General features: G+C 42.8%; 1 protein-coding gene across 4 annotated transcripts in view; it reads left to right on the forward strand.

Annotated features, from left to right (window-relative positions):
- Positions 1-15,523, forward strand: part of LOC116862801 (citramalyl-CoA lyase, mitochondrial) — a 68,920-nt gene that overhangs the window by 14,832 nt on the left and 38,565 nt on the right. For all 4 annotated transcript variants that reach the window (XM_032850215.1, XM_032850214.1, XM_032850213.1 and 1 more), the window contains exon 2: positions 13,838-14,026. In XM_032850215.1, the coding sequence (XP_032706106.1) occupies positions 13,838-14,026 (189 nt within the window). The remainder of the gene's footprint in view (positions 1-13,837; positions 14,027-15,523) is intronic.

Here is a 15,523-nt window from a genome sequence, read left to right on the forward strand (position 1 = left end):
GGAATTACGGAATGCTCCAACAGACTACAAAGAGGAACCTCCTCTCGTGTGGCGTGGTCCTTGAGAAGGGCCCTTTGCTATAACCAAATCATAGTGCTTAAAGGGGAGAATCTGCCTTTTGAAAAAAATAAAATGTTCTAATGGCCATCATCATCCTCCATTCTTCGATTTTCTACATTGTGTTTTTCTTCTCTTTTCCTTGTTGATTTTATTTTATTTAAAGATTTTATTTACTTCTTGGACATAGAGACACAGTGAGAGAGGGAACATAAGCAGGGGCAGTGGGAGAGGGAGAAGCAGGCTTCCTGCCGAGCAGGGAGCCCGATGTGGATCTGGATCCCAATCGTGACTTGAGCTGAAGACAGACACGCTTAACAACTGAGCGAACCAGGCACCCCACCCCTTGTCATATTAGAATAAAATAAAATGTCATAGAGTAGGATGGAGAAATTCTACTCTTTTTTTTTAAGATTTTATTTATTTATTTGACAGAGAGATGACAAGTAGGCAGAGAGGCAGGCAGAGAGAGGAAGGGAAGCAGGCTCCCTGCTGAGCAGAGAGCCCAACTCGGGGCTCGATCCCAGGACCCTGAGATCACGACCTGAGCCGAAGGCAGAGGCTTAACTTACAGAGCCACCCGGCACCCCGAGAAATTCCACTCTTCAAAATACCTATAAATCTTGGGGCATCTAGCTGGCTTGGTTGGCAGAGCATGTGACTCTTAATCTCGGGGTTATGAATTCAAGCTTGACGTTGGATGTAGAGATTAAAAATAAGATCTTAAAAAAAATAATAAAGGCGCCTGAGTGGCTCAGTCGGTTGAGTGTCAGACTCTTGGTTTCAGCTCAGGTCCTGATCTCATGGGTTGTGGGGTCGAGCCCCACATCACTCGCTCAGTGGCGAGTCTACTTGAAGATTCTCTGCTCTGCCTCTCCCCCCCACTCTCTTTCTCAAATAAGTAAGTGAATCTTTAAAAAACAATAATAATAATATAATAAAATACCTGTGAACTTGCCACCTAAAAGAAACAAAGCCTTTTTGACGGCCACTTTCTTTGGGAAGTAATTAGGAAGCAGGACAAAAAGCAACAACAGTGAACCATGAAAAGTAAATGATTTGCTACTATAAAATGACGTGTGGGTGTATATTTGAGCAACAGAAATCAAAATCTACAAAGATAGAACCAACTGGCAAAATCATGCAGGAGATTTTAAAATTCCTTCCCATTTTAAAGCCTCATCTACATTAAAAGTAGTTTGTGGGAACAATGATCCAGTTTACTGTATTGCAAGAAATACATCTTCGTGTTTGATCTCTGCTGTCACAGAGCTTATTCAGTTACCTGATTTCTTCATTCATGGCTGCTGGAAGACTAATTAAAAATCCTGTCTGGGATGCTGTTCTCCCACAGAGCAAAGTTTCTTCCCCCAAAATGTGAAGTTAAGCCCTGTGCCTACATCTTGCTGAAATTTCTGTTATTCTGGTTTATTGAATTGCAAGGCTGTTTGTGTCTTATCATTAGACATTTATACTTCTGTCTGGAAGCTTGTATAACCTCCTACTTACGGAGACAAGATTCTTTGTGTCAGCACCTTAGAGAAGTGTTGTGGAAGCAGTTGGCACAGAGACAGGAATTTCCCAGCGGCACCGTGGGCGCAGCGGAGCTCCTGTGTGACCCACCTTAGCGCAGCCGAGGGGAGAAGTGGGCCTGATTCACCTCCAAAATTGTGATGGGCAGGAAAGTAGATGTTTCCCCACATAGAAGTGAAGCTTTGGCTTTTTAAGAAAATTGGTTCTTAAAAAAAAAAATTGGTTCTTAATACTTAGAGTAGGGGGCAGTTCGGATTAGTTACTAGCAATGTATCTCAAGGGGGCTTGTGAACTACGGGTGTCATCAGCTAGAACAGTTGTGAGCATCACACTAGAACGGCTCAGGCCAGGCCAGGTGACATGGCTGTTAGCTGATGGGCATCTGAAACCATGGCAGGTTTTTACATGATGACCCAATCACTCTTGACTTACCATCAAGAAGAATGAAAGGCCCACAGACCCTGCTCTTCCGGCAGGGGGGGCGGGGAGGGGGGAGGCAGGGGGGGGCGGTTGTCTGTGGCACCTGTGGCAAATGGCAGCCTTTTCATCCTTATAAGGGTGCAGAGTCCTTTGATGACACCGTTCCCTTTCGCTTGTTTACTTTTATTCTCCCACGCAGACTGCAGCCCAGCAGGAGGGCTTTTAAACGCAAACAGTTAATTACCTTCTCTAACCCAGAGAGTTGAGAAACACAAATCTAGCAAGTTGAGAGGGAGAGGGCATCTTTGCTTGGGGCTGTGCTTTGCACCAGGTGGGAAGGGAGCCACCTTTGCCATCCTTAGGGCAGAGCAAGACCAATTAGAAGGCAAAAGGGAGGGAGGTGGGCCTCGTTGCCACTCCATGTGTATGTTACACATCTTTTTCAGGAAAGAAGATGCGCTGTACTGTACCTGTACTGTACTCTGAACCCCAGATCAGAGACCCATGTAAAAACACCCATTCCAAAGACAAAATCGAGTAGCTTCAGGACTAGAGGCCCTCTGGGGATGAAAGTGAGTGCTTCCAAGATGGAGAAGTTGCCCGTGGGGAGAGCAAGCTCAAGCAGGGAACCTCTACACTTAGCAGTCAAGGAACAGTGGAGGATGGTCCCTCTCCCAGTCCAGGCCTGGGCGCTACTAACAGCCTCCACTGTGGAGAGGACTTTCTCAACTGAACTGTCATTCTTGTCCCATCAACCCTACCACCCTTTCCTCCCTCAATGAGGGGGAAATATAAGGCTTCAGCCCTTATATCCCTAAATGGGGGCTCACCCCTGCCCATCTGGGAATCTCTTGTCTTTCTGTCCTTCTCCTGGTGCCAGCACCTTCCCTACCTAACCTCATTTGTGCTGACCACCTGCCTCTTCATTCACTCACTATTCCTGCCTCTGCCCTCTGCCCTTTTCTGGCTCTCTGCCAGGTACTAGCCCCTCCCCTGCACCTGTCGAGATTCCCAACTCCCCTGCCTCCTATCTGAAGGGCTCCCTTCTGTTTCTAAGTCCCGTGGTCCTCTTGTCTGTTGCACCAACTTGAATTAATTTTTTTCTCATTCCGTGGGTCTTTCATTGCCACAACTAGATGACACATTCCTCTGTTGACTTATATATCAATATAAAGTTACTTATATATCTGTCCCTATCCCTCCGCACCTGTTCCCAGCACCCAGCACAGTGGATAGCATTTGACTCATCCCTCTCCTACTGGCTAAAAATTTTTAAATGCACCAGACCAGAGACATCAGACAGAATCTGGAGATAGTATTCAGGAAATTTTCTTTTCAGAATCATGAACAACCTTAAAGGACAAATCCTATCGGTTATCTAAATGTTTTCAAGAATCTGGATGTTTGGCCTTAAGCACATAAAATACCTAATGAGTGATGATGTTGTCTAGCTTTCTTTCCTCTGGATCCTTCACATCATGTAGACATGGCTAGTGGCCCCCCCAGGGGAAAGCATGCCAAAGCACCCTGTTCCTCCACTCACAGATTATCCTGCCTAGAACAAGTCTCATGGCCCCTTGAGCCTCTGCTGCCCGCTAGAAACCAGAAATTACACCATTGCCCCTCTGAGGCTGTGAGAACAAGTGATGAGTGAGAACAAAGAAAACAGAAAGAGTAGGAAGGCCCCAGAGCTCCACAGACAAATCTGAGCGTGGTGGTTGTTATTCGCATGGAGAAAGGCACTACATACCTTTAGAAGGTAAATACTTTGTCTTTTGAAAAGTTGTATGCAAAGTATACCTCTGCCACACTACTAAATCAAAGTTAACAAGAAATGGAAAAAGCATAGGCAGTCGTGTCCATGAGGGACATCTTCTTGTCACTAGCTCCACATTTCCCTACGAGTTTGGGTTTTAGGTCCCTCAGAGGCCCATGGGGATGCCTGCCAAGGTGCTAAAAAAAAAAAAAAAAACCCATAAGACTTGTCACATACAGTTGAGGATGATCCATCAGAAGCAGGTGGGAAGAAGGCAAAGTCAAAGAGTAGAAGGGGTAAAGGTGATGGACAGGACCCAGCAGTTCTACTCCTAGATAAACCCAAAAGAATGGATACAGAAAGTAGATTAGAGGTTACTGTGGCTGGGGAGTAGGTGGGAATTAGGAAGAATTGCCTGTTGCTTACAGAGTTTCTGTTTGAAATTATTAAAAGTTTTCAGATATAGGTAATCATGATGGTTGCACATTATGACAGTGGTTCAGAGCATCCAATGGTAAACTTAAAAATGGTTAGAATACGGTACCTGGGTGGCTCAGTCAGTTAAGCGTCCTACTCTTGATTTCAGTTCAAGTTGTGACCTCAGGGTTGTGAGATCAAGCCCTGCATAGCCCTCCACACTTAGCGCAGGGTCTGCTTGGATTCTGTTTCTCCCTCTCCCTCTGCCACTCCCCACCTAAAAATGGATAAAATGGAAAATTTTATATTGTGTGTATTTCACCGTAGTTTTTTTTAATGGGCAAAGGATTTGAAATAGACCTTTCTTCAAAGAAGATATAAAATAAGCTAATAAGCACATGAAAAGATAACAACATCATTAGTCATCAGGGAAATGCAAATCAAAACCACAATGAGCACAGTGAGAGACCACTCCACACCCACTAGGATGCTCTAATCAAAAAGATCATAACAAGTGTTGGTGAGGATGTAGAGAGATTGGAACCTTCATATACTGCTGGTCAGAATGTGATTTGACACAGCCACTTCGGAAACAGAAGATTAAACATAGAAGATTAAACATAGAGTTACCTTATGACCCAGCAATTCTAATTTCTCCTAGGTATGTACCCAAGAGAAATGGAAACAGATAACCAGGGATGCCTGGGTGGCTCATTCAGTTAAGCATCTGTTTTCGGCTCAGGTCATGATCCCAGGATCCTGGGATGGAGTCCTGCATTGGGCTCCCTGCTCAGTGGGAAGCCTGCTTCTCCCTCTGTGTGCTGCTCCCCCTGCTTGTGCTCTGTCTCTCTCTCTCTCCCTCTCTGACAAATAAATGAAATCTTTAAAAAAAAAGATAACCATACAAAAACTTGTACATGATGTTCATAGCAACGTTTTTCCTAGTAGCCAAAGGCCAAAACAAACAAGATGTTCATAAACTGATAATAGATGAACTAAAAGTGGTATATCCGTACAATGGAATATAATTTGGCAATAGAGAAGGAAGAACTAATACATGCTACAGCATGACAAACCTTAAACCATTGTACTAACCAGTCACAAAAGATCACACATTGCATGATTCCATTTATATGAAATGTTCAGAATAAGCAGATCTGCAGAGAAACAAGACAGATTAGTGGTTACCCAGAGCTGGGAGGGTTGAGGGGATATGGGAGTAACTGCTGAAAAGTATGGGGTTTCTTTTGGGGATGATAAAAATATTCTAAAATTGATTGTGGCAATGGTTGCACAACTTTGAATACACTAACAGCCATTGATTAGTTATCCAAAAAAAAAAAAAAAAAATCGCAAGCCTAAAAATAATCTCACCGGGGCACCTGGGTGGCTCAGTGGACTAAGTCTCTGCCTTTGGCTCAGGTCATGGTCTCAGGGTCCTAGGATCGAGCCCTTTATCGGGCTCCCTGCTCAGCGGGGAGCCTGCTTCCCCCTCTCTCTCTGCCTGCCTCTCTGCCTAGTTGTGATCTCTCTCTCTGTCAAGTAAATAAAATCTTTAAAATAATAATAATAATAATCTCACCCAAATTATTTCCCACAAATTATAAGTAAAATGAAGTTAACTTGTCATTAACTTGTTTTTTTTTTAATTGAAATATAATTAACATAGAGTGCCATATTAATTTCAGGTGTGTAGTACAATGATTGAACAGTTCTATACACTTCTCAGTGCCCAGCAAAGTGTACCCCGGTCCCCTTTATCTATTTCACCCCTCCTCCCATCTGCCCCCCTTCTGGCAACCACCAATTTATTCTCTGTATTTAAGACTTTGTTTTTGTCTCTTTTTTGTTAATCTGTTTTGTTTCTTAAATTCCACATATGAGGGATGCCTCAGTAGCTCAGTTGGTTAAGCATACGACTCTTGATTCTTAGCTCAGGTCAAGATCTCAGGGTCATGGGATCAAGACCCACATCAGGCTCCATGCTGAGCACAGAGTCTGCTTATCCCTCTCCCTCTGCTCCTACCCCTGCTCTCTTGATATCTCTGTCTCTCAACTAAATAAATAAAACCTTTTTAAAAATATGACTTCATGTGAGTGAAATCATATGATGTAAGTCATTAACTAGTTCTTAACATTTTATTGTGGAAATACTCTAATATTCTAATACAGATGGTCCCCAACTTAACGATGGTTCAATTTAGGATTTTCCAACTTTACAATGGGGCAAAAGTGATACACATTCAGTAGCAACTGCACTTTAAATTTTGAATTTGGATCTTTTTCGGGCTAGCAATAGGCAGTAAGATCCTCTCTCGTGGTGCTGGCAAGCAGCAGGGAGTCTCAGCTCCCAGTCAGCCACATGATCACAAAGGTAAACAACCAATACACTGACAGCCATCTGGACCAAACAGCCACTCTGGTTTCTTCACTTTCAGTATTCAGTAAATTACGCGACATATTCAACACTTCATTATAAAATAAACAGGATTTGTGTTAGATGATTTTGCCCAGTTGTAGACTAGCGTAAGTGTTCTGAGCATGTTTAAGGTAGACTAGGCCCACATATGACGTTCAGTAGGTTAGGTGAATTAAACACATTTTCCACTTAAAATATTTATTGACTTAGATATTTTCAACTTACAATGAACTTATTGGGACATAACTCCCTTATAAGTTGAGGACGATCTGTATATGCAAATGTAAAGAGAATTGCTTCAAGAGTCCCCATGTATTCGCCAATCAGCTCCAAAAGTTATCAATATTTTAGAGGTACTTTAAGGAATTTTTTTCCCTGAATTGTATTCTAAAAACGCTAAAAATCACAAAAGTTGGAAGATTGTACAATGAATACCCTTATACTCACCTCCTCTATTCTCCCATTAATGCTTTACAGAGTAAAAACTTACCCATTAATCTGTCCTTGTAGCCATTCATCAATTTATTTACTTTTTAATTAATTTCCAAGTAAGTTGCAGATAGCAGTAGGAGACATCCCCTTAAATACTTCTTTGTGTATATCACTGACTAGAGTTCAGTATTTGTCTACCATTCTCTTTGCTCTTTTGTGGTAAAATTTATATAAAATGAAACACACATTTTAAGCATACTTTCTGTGAATTTTAATGAATGTATAGGCCTATATGACTTAAATTAAGGCCATTTTTTAAATGTCTTTAGAAATATTTTTAATTGCTCAGAGACCTTCAAAATAAATTCTCTTCATAGATTTATTGTATTCTAGTGTTGTTTCTTGTGGGTTTTTTTTTCTTTTTCCATTAAGTCTCTGAGGGACAGAAATGCCAGTTGCATATTATGAACTATCTATCCGTACACCCTGAGCCATCTTAGTTCCTTGAATGAAAGCTGATTTAGCATTTCACTATAAACTTGTGTTTTAATGTACCTTTTATAATTAACACATCAGAGACTTTGCTCTACCCAAGTCTACATTTTCAGAATAAGCAGTGTGCCTAGAATGTAATACTTCGTGGGATAAATCAGTGAGTGAAATTTTTTTCACTTTTTTAAATTGTAGTATTGTGTATATAACAGAATTTCCCATCTTAACCATGTTTGCCTGTACTATTCAGTTGTTACTGGCACATTCACACTGTCGTGCGACCACTACCACCATCCAGCCCTGTAAAACTGAAACGCTGTACTCATTACACACTTACTCATTCCCATTCCCTCCTCCCCTCACACCTGGCAACCACTATTCTAACTCCCTGACTACTCCAAGTACCTTACTGAAGTAGCATCACAACACTATTAGTCTTTTTGTGACTGGCTTATTTTGCTTACCCTCACGTCCTCAAGGTTTGCCCATGTGGTAGCATCTGTCAGAATTTCCTCTCTTTTTAAAGTTGAATAATATTTCATTGTACATACATGGCACATTTTGCTTAGCCATTCTTCTGTCAGTGGACACTTAGGTTGCTCCCACATTTTAGCGATTACGAATAACGCTGCTATAAACACAGGTACACACATGATCTCTTGAAGACTCTCTCTTCAGTGCTTTGGGATATATACCCAGAAGTGGAATTGCTGGGTCATATCACTCTATTTTTAATTTTTTGAGGAACTGACATACTATTTTCTATAGCGGCTATAATTTACATTCCTACCAACAGCACACTAGGGTTCCAATTTATCCACATCTTCACGAACACTTGTTTTTTCCTGTTGTTTTTTGTTTTCGTATTTGTTTTGTTTTATAGTAGCCATCCCAATGGGTGTGAAGTGGTATCTCAGTGTAACTGTGATGTGCATTTCCCTAATGCTCAGTGATGTTGAGCATCTTTTCATCCATGTATCTTCTTCGGAGAAATGTCTATTCAAGTCCTTTGCCCATTTTTGAATTGTGTTTTTTTGTTCTCTTTGAATTGTGTTTTGTTGTTGGTATTGTTGAGTGTTAGGAGATCTGAATATATTCTAGATATGAATCCTTTGTCAGTTATATGATTTGTAAATATTCTCTGCCCATCTGTGGGTTGCCCTTTTTCTGTTTATAGCGTCTCTTGAGGTACAAATACTTTTTTTCATGAAGTCCAATTTGTCTACTTTTTTTTTCTTTTGTTACCTGTGCCTTTGCTGTTACCCATGAATGAAATTTTAGGCCAGCTGACCCATGGTATATGTAGTATTGTTGTCAAATTTCTTCTTTCAAAAACAAGCAAAAGATTTCTTTAACATGTGGAAAAGACAATGGGATAGAAAACTCAACACTATCACCTTCTAAAGAAACCCTCCCACGTTATAATAATTAATGAGAATTTATTTGCCTTTTGTCCAGTGCAGTCACTACAACAGTCTCTGGGATCATAATAAATTTTTATACATTTATGAGAAAAATACAATAACATAGTTCACAAGCAATGCCCTGTTTTATGTCAAGCACTTCTTTGTAAAAATATATATATAAATGTATAAAAGAAGTTATATGAAAAAGGAGACCTTCCATGGAAAAGTTCACTCCAAATTTTGTATTTTAAACCAAACAACCTCAACATTTTTAAGAATTTTTTCACGTAGACACTGATAGCAAGGATGTCTGCCTGAAGTTTGTTGCACTCCAGGCCTATGACTTCATTTTACAAATCAGATAACATGGAAATAAGATGGACACATTCAGAAAAGACAGAATTCACTAGTGTTTCTGAAGCTGTGGCCTGGCAGTTTGCCTTTAGCCCCGATGAAATATTAATTGCACATTTTTAAAAAATCACCAAGGTTATGCATCTCCCCGGAGCCTAGAAGGTCTTTCATATTTCTTAATTACCAAACGTAGGTTCGGCCGCTCGGCTTTCTCCCTGCTCCTGCCGCATCAAGGGTGCCCTTGCGGTTTCCACTGAAAAGGACTATCCATTAACATAGGAGGTTGGAGTGGCGGGTGGAAGAAGGGAAAGGTGTTAATTCAGATGTTATGAAACTGTGATAATGCTATTATTTAAGGCACTTATTTGGGTATGTTTATACTTTGTAGTTTTATAAATAAACCCAAGGGGCTTCTCCGGGTTGTCACAGTCCTCCTTGAAGCTCGGATCCTGTCTGTCTCTTCCTATCCGACAGTAGAATTGATGCCGCTCTAATCCCTGGAAGTTGGGAACTAATGAACTGACTGCTGAGCTGCCGCCACGGAGCTTGGTCCCAAACTATACTGTACTTCACACTCGATTTATTCTCCAGATGGCGAGACTGTGCCGCCCTGCCGCGAGGGACCACCTCTTCCACTGGAGTGTAAAAGTGGACGGATGTTGTTTTCTTTGCAGATTTGATCATTCTGAGCTAGAAACTCGCGAGGATGATTAGTTATTAGCTTTAATGGGTGCCAATTGAACCAACTGCACGCATATTTTCTCCTTTAATTTTGGAGTCTGCGGGTCTTGGTGATGGTTGATTTATCCGCTTTCTTACGTCACTCGAGCGTGTCTCTTCCCCAGGTGATAAGAACCAGGTCTCTGAAATCATAGCACGCCTTGGTTCCTGGCCCAGACAGAGTCATATAATACGGTGGCTTATGTATAAGGACAAGTTTATTAGCCACTGGTCCACTGCACTGAGCAGCCCGTGGCACGGAATATCGATTGGCTGCAGGAAGGTTGGTGACACCACTTTTTATGTACAACAGCGGCTGGTGAAGATTCTGATTGGGGCCAACTTCCTTTGTGACCTCTGCAGAGTTCACCTCTGGAATCAGACATGCTACAGAACACACTGTGATAATTAGTCTCCGCAAAGATCTAATGTAACTGTTGAGAAAGGCCTTAATTCCATTATTCTGTTTTTTCCAGGTTGTCAGATTTTAGTGGGACAAGCTCATCCTACACTAAGAAGTGCTTAACAAGGCCGTTTTGTAGTGTTAACACAGTTAGAGTGCAGTTCCTTCCAAACCGCATTTTGAACAACCTGGCTTGCCACCAGAATGTAAGACCCCTCCCCTAACCACCCCCCAAAAAAGGTCTTTTTTGAGGGACCTCTTTTTGCTTTAATTTCCTCTTCCTTCTTTTGCCAGGGAATATTACCTCCCAGTATCTCAGCAGACCACTTAAATAGCCCTTCAGAGAAGGGGGTGTCTGCCAGGCCCGTGTCTTACTGATCCGCTGCATGAGATAGAAATTGGAAGGATAGTCAGGGCTGAGGGGGAGCCAAGGAAAAAGAGAGAGAGAGAGAGAAAGCGTGAAGGGAGCAAGGTGATGCAAAGGAGAGAGCTGTGAGAAAGAAAGATTGGCATCAGGGAGGGAGAGAACAGAATGAACAGAATTTCTTTCTTTTCACAACTGGGTGGATTGTGGCTCTCTCTAGCTGAGCACCCAGAACTTAACTTAATTGTTCTTAGAAACTGCCTTCCTCTCACCCAACAGATGGCATGGGTGTGTTTGCTAGCACAGTAACATATTTCACCATTATAGCACCAAAAAGAAAAAAAAAAATCAACATACTTGTTGGTTGGTGTAAATTCAGTGAAGTTGTTGGATATTTTGGAATACATAGCAGAGGGACGCACACTTGGTTTATGTAAATTGCAGCAAGCAACAGCCTGTTAATAAGGGTGTTGTGTGGCAATATACCTCCAAAGCCATCATCTTTTTTTGGAAAGGTATAGAATGATGAAGTGGAAAGAGCTTGTTTTCATTCTGAGCCAAGAAAAGAAAAAAAAAAAGAAGTCCAACAAAATGCTGAGTATTCACTGTTCGTTATTATAACATGAAAAGTACTAATAAGATTATGCCCAAAATTGGAATTAGGTACTTCATTTGCAGCCAATTTCACAAGGGTTGAATTTTACTAAGTAAACTGGAATGTGCTGAAACCATGGTAATCTGACTTTAGATAAAAATCGCAAAGCCGGGGCGTGGGGTGGAGGCGGGGGTGGGTGGTAGTGGAGGGGGGTGCCTGGGTGGCTCTGTCGTTAGGCCTCTGCCTCCAGCTCAGGTCACGATCCCAGGGTCCTGGCATGGAGCCCCATGTCGGCTCCCTACTCAGCGAAAAGCCTGCTTCTCCCTCTCCCACTCCCCCTGCTTGTGTTCCCTCTCTCGCTGTCTCTCTCTGTCAAATAAATAAATTAAATCTAAAAAAAATTTGCAAATGGGTTAGAACACAAGCTTTGAACAAACAGCCCCTTTCTAATCCAGTGAAACAACAGAACAGCTTAGAGGGCAGATTTTGTTCGACACCGACATGAACAATTTAGGAAGTCGACGTTGCCAGGGATCCTGCGTCCTGGGCACACACACAGATTAAAGTAGAGCGTAGATGACGATTCACGTAACTCAAGTTTTAAAATGCCTTTCAGGCTAAATGATCTAGTTCGTTCCTTTCCATTTTCCATTCACTCTGTCCCAGTAGACCCTTGACAAGCCCAACCTGCTATTGAAAGAAATCCTGGAAGTTGAAATATTTACAAGCTGGAGCAATGCTGAGTTTGTAGCTGTTTGGGCTACATGGAGCATAACGCATTTTAGGTTCTCAGAGGCTATGGATCTAAACGCCCACACTGTCAAAAAGCTGAAGGCATTTTCTCTCGACAGCTCTGGATGTTCTTGGAACCGTGGCACTGAGCTCACTTCCACGCTTCACCTTCAGGTTTTTCCTAGTTAGTGAACGTAACAACAAGGCATGGCAGAGCAAGCGGATGAGTTTTATAGCTGTGGAATAGCCAAGGGCAGGATGTGGAACCAAGCCACCCTTGGCCGCAGCACCCTTCACTTCAGCTAGTGTGCGGCGCTCTTGCTTTTGTCTAAGCTTGGCCTAATTACCCGCAGTCAGAGCTCTGTAAATCAGGGCTCCACAGGGCTGTCTTAAACTGGTCTACGTATTCTGTTTCCATCTGACCTGACAACTCTAAGCCACTGTTTCCTCACACTGTTTAACTCAGACCACATTTGGAAGCCTTCCCTGCTCCCACTCGGTCATAGACCTACATCCGTCTGCTTTAAATCTACTGTCCTGGCTTGTCTTGTTGATTCGACTTAGACCCAATATCGGCTCTCATAATTCTCTTTTTGTCTCCGCTTTGGTTTGCTATTTTTCCAGATAAGTATTGCTGTTCAAATGGCTGTATATTGTTAAGACTTTTTTTTTAAACCACATTCGTCAGCAGCGAGAAGCTTTAAAGTTTTATTAGTATCATAAAAACCCTTCCCAAATGAAACTACTTTTGATAAGTGTTCATTCTGACAATGAAAATTTGTTGAGGGCTGTTGGCAAGTTGAAGGAACTTGTTTTTGAAACTGAAATTGGCAGGAAGTAATGACCCCAAGTGCTTTCTTTCTCTTGACTCCAACCCCCAGCCCCTCAATGCGCTCCTTTCTCTCCCCACCCCCTTCCCCACCTTCAACACCCCAACTCAGAGCCAATAAATAACATGCTTGGTTTCATACAGTTTTTCTAGGGACAATTCATACACTGAAGCAGGCTTTCAACCTTTCAGCTTTTCTTAACTGTGGAGCACAGACTGGCAAGTCAAAGGGAAAAAAATTATTTGTCTTCCACTTCATGATGGGATTTCTTGGTGGTATTTTTGCCTTCCATCTGAATAAGTTGGAGCTTTTTTGTACTGTGGAGTGTGTCATTTTCCAGGGAGCGCTCTCTTAATTGAATGTCAAAAATCAACTCACTTGCAAAAAATGTCTAAGTGACTAAAAAGCATGACGCATGTGGAAAAGAGAAAAACAAATCCTTATTTTTTTCCCTCCTGTGAATATGCTGACAGACAAGACTACCATTATCCATGTGTTATGTAGTTCCTTATGTTTATTAAATGAGAAAATGCAAGTAGAAGTCTTAGAACCTTGCCTAGAGCTTAGTAAATGCTCAATAAATGCTCCCCGTGAGTCATTCTACCTTTGTAGTTGGAAAGCAATGCTAGTGAGCCAGAGCACAGCACTGGTTAAGAAGTGCACCAATGTGCGTGACAGTGGCCGCCACCTCTGTTACAGTCATCTTGAGTGAAGTCTGGAAATCAGTCTCCTGTCTGTCAGATTGGACAACTTATTTCAAATGCCATGTATTAGCTGGACAGGAAATGTGCAGATACAGTCATGGTGCTCAGACTCTGAATCCACTCAGGAGGTCCACAGTCCGTTGGATTGTGTTTCCTCTCGATGATAAATAAACTTAGGAGACACGTTTTGTTGACACCTATAGAATGAAGCTCGACTGAGAATAGTAAAAACTCTTGAAGACTTTGATCTGGGCCCAACTGAAAAGTGTGTGAGAGTCAACTCGGTGTCCAGTGGTCTGGCCGAAGAGGATCTGGAGACCCTCCTGCAGTCCCGGGTCCTTCCCTCAAGCCTGATGCTGCCCAAGGTGGAAGGTCCTGAAGAAATCCAGTGGGTGAGTAGCTAATGCTTCGCTTTTAAAGACTCAGGAGCAGCTGGGAAGGAGTAGCGGAAGGCAAGGGTTCGGGTGCTGCAGATTTTGAAAACGCATACACGGAGCAGAGAGAAAGGGAGCTGAGGGAAAGGAGGGAGGCCAAGAGACTGTTCCCTTCACACAAGGAGAGCCTGGCTTTACCCAGAGTGTTCGGAGGAACAACTCTGCCCTGGGGATGACGCTTCCGCTCCCTATTCAGACTTGCGGTTGGGCCAGTTCGGCGTCCTTGGAAGCCTCACAGAGCAATCCTTGGAAACCGGCTTGCCCCGGGAATTGGATCACTTCTCTCGGGCCGCCAGGCCCTAACCTCCACCTGGAAGAGCAGGGAAGTAAATGGCTCCCACCCAGGTTCATTTGCCGTCTTCATAGACAGCGAAAGCACATTAGCCACGAATGAAAAAATGAACCTGGAGGAGAGGGAAAGGTCACTCCTGAGGGCAACTCGAGGAAGAAACAGGAAGCTTTTAACTAGTGGTTTTAATTAGCACAGATATTATTTCCTGAACAGCTCTCTGGTCCGTCCTTTTTAAATTGCTGACAGGTGTGTGTGTGTGTTTCATGACGGACTTTTCAGCCAATAAAAACCTGGCATGTCAAATTACTTAAGAAAACTTTGGAATGGGCCTAATTATACTATGATTGTTTTCATTGTTCAAGGAGGGGGAGGCTCGATTTTATTTAGGGTTGCTCTGATTCTGCAGATCTCTGCTGAATAAAATACCCACCCGTTGTGCCACTCCGAGGCAGAGAGCCTGCGACGCAGCCGTGAGCGCGAACACAGTGGTGATTTTGACCCACGCCTGGGAGTATCTCGAAGGCTGTGGCTCCAAATGCAGCAGTGCCCCGAAGAGCTGTACTACCAGAGGAAACTGCTCACCTTTTTCAGGCGTGTAGATGTGTCGAATCTGTACTTTCCAGGGCTGTGGCCACCTGCCCCATGTGGCTACCGCCTGCTCCATGAGCGCTTGAAATGTGGCAAGTCCAAATTGAGATGTGCTGCTAAGTGTACAATACACATGGGGTTTCGAAGACTTTGCAGCCGCCTCCCCCCAAAAAGAATATAAATCATCTCCATCATTTTTATTTTGACCACATGTTGAAATGATAATATTTCAGCTCTCTTGGGTCGAACGAACATTACTCAAATGAAACTCACCTGTTTCATTTTCCTCTTTTAATGCAGCTACTAGCAAATTCAGAATTACATCTGTAGCTGCCATTAGTTTGCTGCTGGACAGCTCCGTGTTGGCGTCTTCTGGAAGACCGCACGTTCAAGGCCCAGGGTTTACTTTCTAAACTGGAGTTCTTCTCCCCAAGGTCACCCCTCAGAAGCTGGGAGATACCGGTTACAGTCGGCTACAATCCCCGAGGCCTCCTGCCCCATTCGAATGTGTCTTAAATTGATTGAAATGGAATCTGAAGCCACTGTTCCCTTTTGGTTTCATGTTAATGCCTGTT

Source organism: Lontra canadensis, unplaced genomic scaffold, assembly GCF_010015895.1.
Source record: "Lontra canadensis isolate GAN:19392208 unplaced genomic scaffold, GSC_riverotter_1.0 scaffold334, whole genome shotgun sequence".
NCBI lineage: Eukaryota > Metazoa > Chordata > Mammalia > Carnivora > Mustelidae > Lontra > Lontra canadensis.